The sequence below is a fragment of the Impatiens glandulifera genome, chromosome 7 (assembly GCF_907164915.1).
Source record: "Impatiens glandulifera chromosome 7, dImpGla2.1, whole genome shotgun sequence".
NCBI lineage: Eukaryota > Viridiplantae > Streptophyta > Magnoliopsida > Ericales > Balsaminaceae > Impatiens > Impatiens glandulifera.
The window spans coordinates 16480762-16484552 of NC_061868.1; the positions used below are offsets into that span (position 1 = coordinate 16480762).

Consider the following 3791-nt stretch of genomic DNA (forward strand, 5'->3'; position numbering starts at 1 on the left):
ATAAAATTATATAAATATATATTTATAAATTAATATCTAAAATTATATAAATTATTTATGAAGATACAAAATATAAATTATTAATAAAGAGAAAACAAAAATTATTAATAGAGAGAAGATAGATAATTAAAATTATAAGAGTGATATGAAGGAACAAGATTAGTTAGAAAAATAAAAAATACTAAGAAAAAGAGAATAAAAAGATTTTTATTTTTATTAGCTTCCAATCATTTCTATTAAAATTATGAGTCATAATCCACATCATTTGCTATCATATTAGTTGTAAATTTTTCCTTCTCTTATTAATATTCATATAAAAAAAATTAAATTTAGTTAAAAAATTTAGAATTAAAATATATATATATATATATATATATATATATATATATATATATATATATATATATATATATATAAAGTTGGACGAAGTAAACATAAGAGGGATTTAAGATGATTTACTATCAATATTACTTAATTTAAATTTAATTAATAAATAAATCTTCACTTTTCAATTTGTTCATTTTATTAATTATATAATTAAATATATATCTATTATATAAAACTTTCGTATTATATATTAAAATATTAATATAATTAAATTTTTTTTTAATTAATTCACAATATATATTTATTAATTAGTTAATAAAATAATAATATAATCTTTTGAAAGCTTTAAAAGATCAGCCAGCCATTGTTATAAGATGTTTCTTATTTTCTTGACTCATTTCGAACTATAAGAAAGAAATCTTCTCAATTGCTTAAACCCTGCAACAAAATGTATTCTGTTTACTTCTCCAACATCCAGCTTAACCCTCCAATGATCTCTCTTCCAGAACCGACTTAACCATTTCTTTCTCGCGATTTTCATCGCTATCATCAGTTAACAGAATCGCGAATAAATACCCATCAATCAATCTCTCCTCAATCTCGACCCACCGATGGAAACAGCAGCGTCCGAACGCTTTAGTAGGAATCGACCAAGATGCGTTAACCAACTGTCTAACGGAGACAAATCTTCATCTTACTGTCCCTGGTCTCAAGTCCAAATCAAGAGGCAAGGTAAAGTCACTTGCTTTTATTTTGAATTTTGACCATTATAGAGACTAATCTCCCATCCGAAACTGCAATTTAATTAATGGGTTCACGTTTATTTGAAGGTTAGAGACATCTATGATGCAGGGGATTTTCTTGTTTTGGTGACAACTGATCGACTCAGTGCATTTGACAGGAATCTTGCTTCAATTCCATTCAAAGGACAGGTTAATACTGCATTCATTTCTGTATCTTTAATCATAACTGTAATTCATTAGTATATTTGATTCATATGTAGGTGCTCAATGAGACAAGTTTGTGGTGGTTCCACAACACTGAACATATAACTCCCAATGCTGTTGTATTATCCCCAGATAGGAATGTTACAATTGCGAGGAAATGCTCAGTCTTTCCGGTTGAATTTGTTGGTCAGTTACTTCACTCACTAAACACAATGATATAATTTGATTTTGTTAATAATTTGATTTTGAAACTTGGTATAGTTAGAGGATATGTGACCGGAAGCACTGATACTTCTCTATGGACTGTATATAATAAGGGTTTGCGAAATTACTGTGGCAATGTTCTTCCTGAAGGTACAGTTTTTATTCATTTGTGTCTCTCTTTGATTTTATTTTGATTTTCCACATGATTTATATAAGCAGGTTTGGTGAAAAGCCAGAAGCTTCCTGCAAACATACTCACTCCGACGACAAAATCTGCAGACCACGATGTTCCTGTTACTCCAAATGAGGTTTTGGTTTTTTGTTGTTTATGCAAAACATGTTTGATAAAAGAATGATTTTTTTTGGTTAAAACTTGTACAGATTGTTGAACAAGGATTGATGACTGAAGCTGATTATGTCGAAGCAAGTAGGAAAGCTTTAAATCTGTTTGAATATGGGCAGGTGTTTGATCTCTTTTACTCATCCCTTGAGCTGTGTTTGACTTTAAGATTCTAATCTTGTATTCTTTTTTATATTCGAAATTTTTTCAGAATATTGCTTCAGAACATGGATTGATATTGGTTGACACTAAATATGAATTTGGAAAGGACTCGGATGGTAAAATAGTTTTAATTGACGAGGTTAGACAAATCATCAGTCTATGGGAATCTTTTCTCTAAACATATGAACGATGAAATTTAGCATTTAATTTCCATACACTATCAACAGATTCATACTCCAGATTCAAGCAGATATTGGATTGCCAGTTCCTATGAAGAACGAATTCGAAATGGTCTGGAACCTGAAAACATAGATAAGGTTCCATCCTTTAACATTGAATTTATTCCTTTGAAGTACCTTTTATTTTATTTTATGCCATTGACATTTTTGAGAGAACCGATTAGGAGTTCTTGAGACTGTGGTTCAAAGAAAATTGCAATCCTTATGAAGACGAGGTAAGTCAAAGATACAATTTCCCCTATTTTTAAACTCATTATGTATTGTAACACGTTTGTATTGGGAAATATAGGTACTTCCGAAAGCTCCAATAGAACTTGTTTCTGAACTAGCCCGTCGGTATGTTAAGCTTTATTCTTGAATTTAAAGCAAATTTGTAAATTTATATTGACATGGTGTGTAATGGCAGATACATTTACTTGTTCGAGACTATAACAAATTCAAAATTCGAGCTACCTGTTTTGACTGTAAGTTGTTGTACTATGATATGGCATGGGATCAAAATGAAGCTTATGATTGATTTATTTGATATTATTTATGATAAATTGATTTTGTTGGTAGCAGGAACGGATACATGACCGGATATCGAAAAATGTTTCGGCTGCACTTTTAACATTGCGATGAGACTAACTTGAGCAGAGAAAAAGGGTAGTGTTCATTTTTTTCTCTTCTTTACAACATAAATTTTCTTATGCATTGTGATAAAATGACTATCTCTTACTTCTTACATATATATTTAACTTATTTATGTTATACTTTCTGTTGTATACATCAAAATGGATTTCTATTGCCTGTTCAATGATTTGAGAGTTTGTTTTGGAAAAAATGAGTGATTTGAAGAGTCCAAGTAATGGAAGCTACAAAAATATACTTTTTACAATTCAGATTGGACCCGTTAATAGTTAGAAACTCCATGTGCACTTACACCTGATCGCGTAACGCCATTTCAGGGTCTGGTTCGGTTCTACCCGCTTAAATTAGCTGCCCACAAGGACATAACTCCATTACAAGGTGAAAGCATTCATCATCCTCATACACAGCCTCCAACATTACAACACCAGGATGACCCGATAAATGCTGCATAATCTCTACTTCGCGGTGAACAGTTTCCTCCCCTTTCTTCAGAGTCTTACAAGCAAATTCCAGACCATTAACCTTTCTCCTACACAACCAAAATCCTAACTTACCCTTGCCGATGTTATCACCTCTGATATAGTCTTCCAAAATCTTATTCTTCCGACCCATCTGTGTTGCCGCATCAATGCATCCTATCTTTCTCTTGAGACCCCTTCCTGCTGAAACTGAACATGATGTTCCACAAGGTGGTGCAGTGGCTGCAGTTCTCATTGGCCTGTTTTTGTTACACGACTCATCAGGCTCATTGCCAACCACATCTTCCTTACACTTCTTCATCAACCTTGCATAATCCTCCAATGAATAATGAATAATGTTGAGAGACGATTCTACAGTTTCATCCTCTTTATGTGAAGTTGTGTCACGCCCCTCACCCAATAATAACACACATTCGACTTGATTAGCAATTTATCTTATTCCTCCACCCCAACTACCAATCAC

General features: G+C 32.0%; 2 protein-coding genes across 2 annotated transcripts; both read left to right on the forward strand.

Moving 5' to 3' along the window:
• Positions 1-816: 816 nt before the first annotated feature.
• On the forward strand, positions 817-1501 carry LOC124909579 (phosphoribosylaminoimidazole-succinocarboxamide synthase, chloroplastic-like; the record flags this gene model as incomplete). Its single annotated transcript, XM_047450245.1, has 3 exons — positions 817-1059; positions 1158-1259; positions 1331-1501. Coding segments are annotated over 3 exons (510 nt in total), but the record flags the coding sequence as incomplete, so codon positions are not given.
• LOC124909580 (phosphoribosylaminoimidazole-succinocarboxamide synthase, chloroplastic-like) lies at positions 1499-3015 on the forward strand (the record flags this gene model as incomplete). The annotated part of the gene is made up of 9 exons (XM_047450247.1): positions 1499-1628; positions 1698-1786; positions 1860-1940; positions 2030-2119; positions 2208-2297; positions 2384-2434; positions 2509-2555; positions 2626-2683; positions 2781-3015. Coding segments are annotated over 9 exons (696 nt in total), but the record flags the coding sequence as incomplete, so codon positions are not given.
• Positions 3016-3791: the final 776 nt, after the last annotated feature.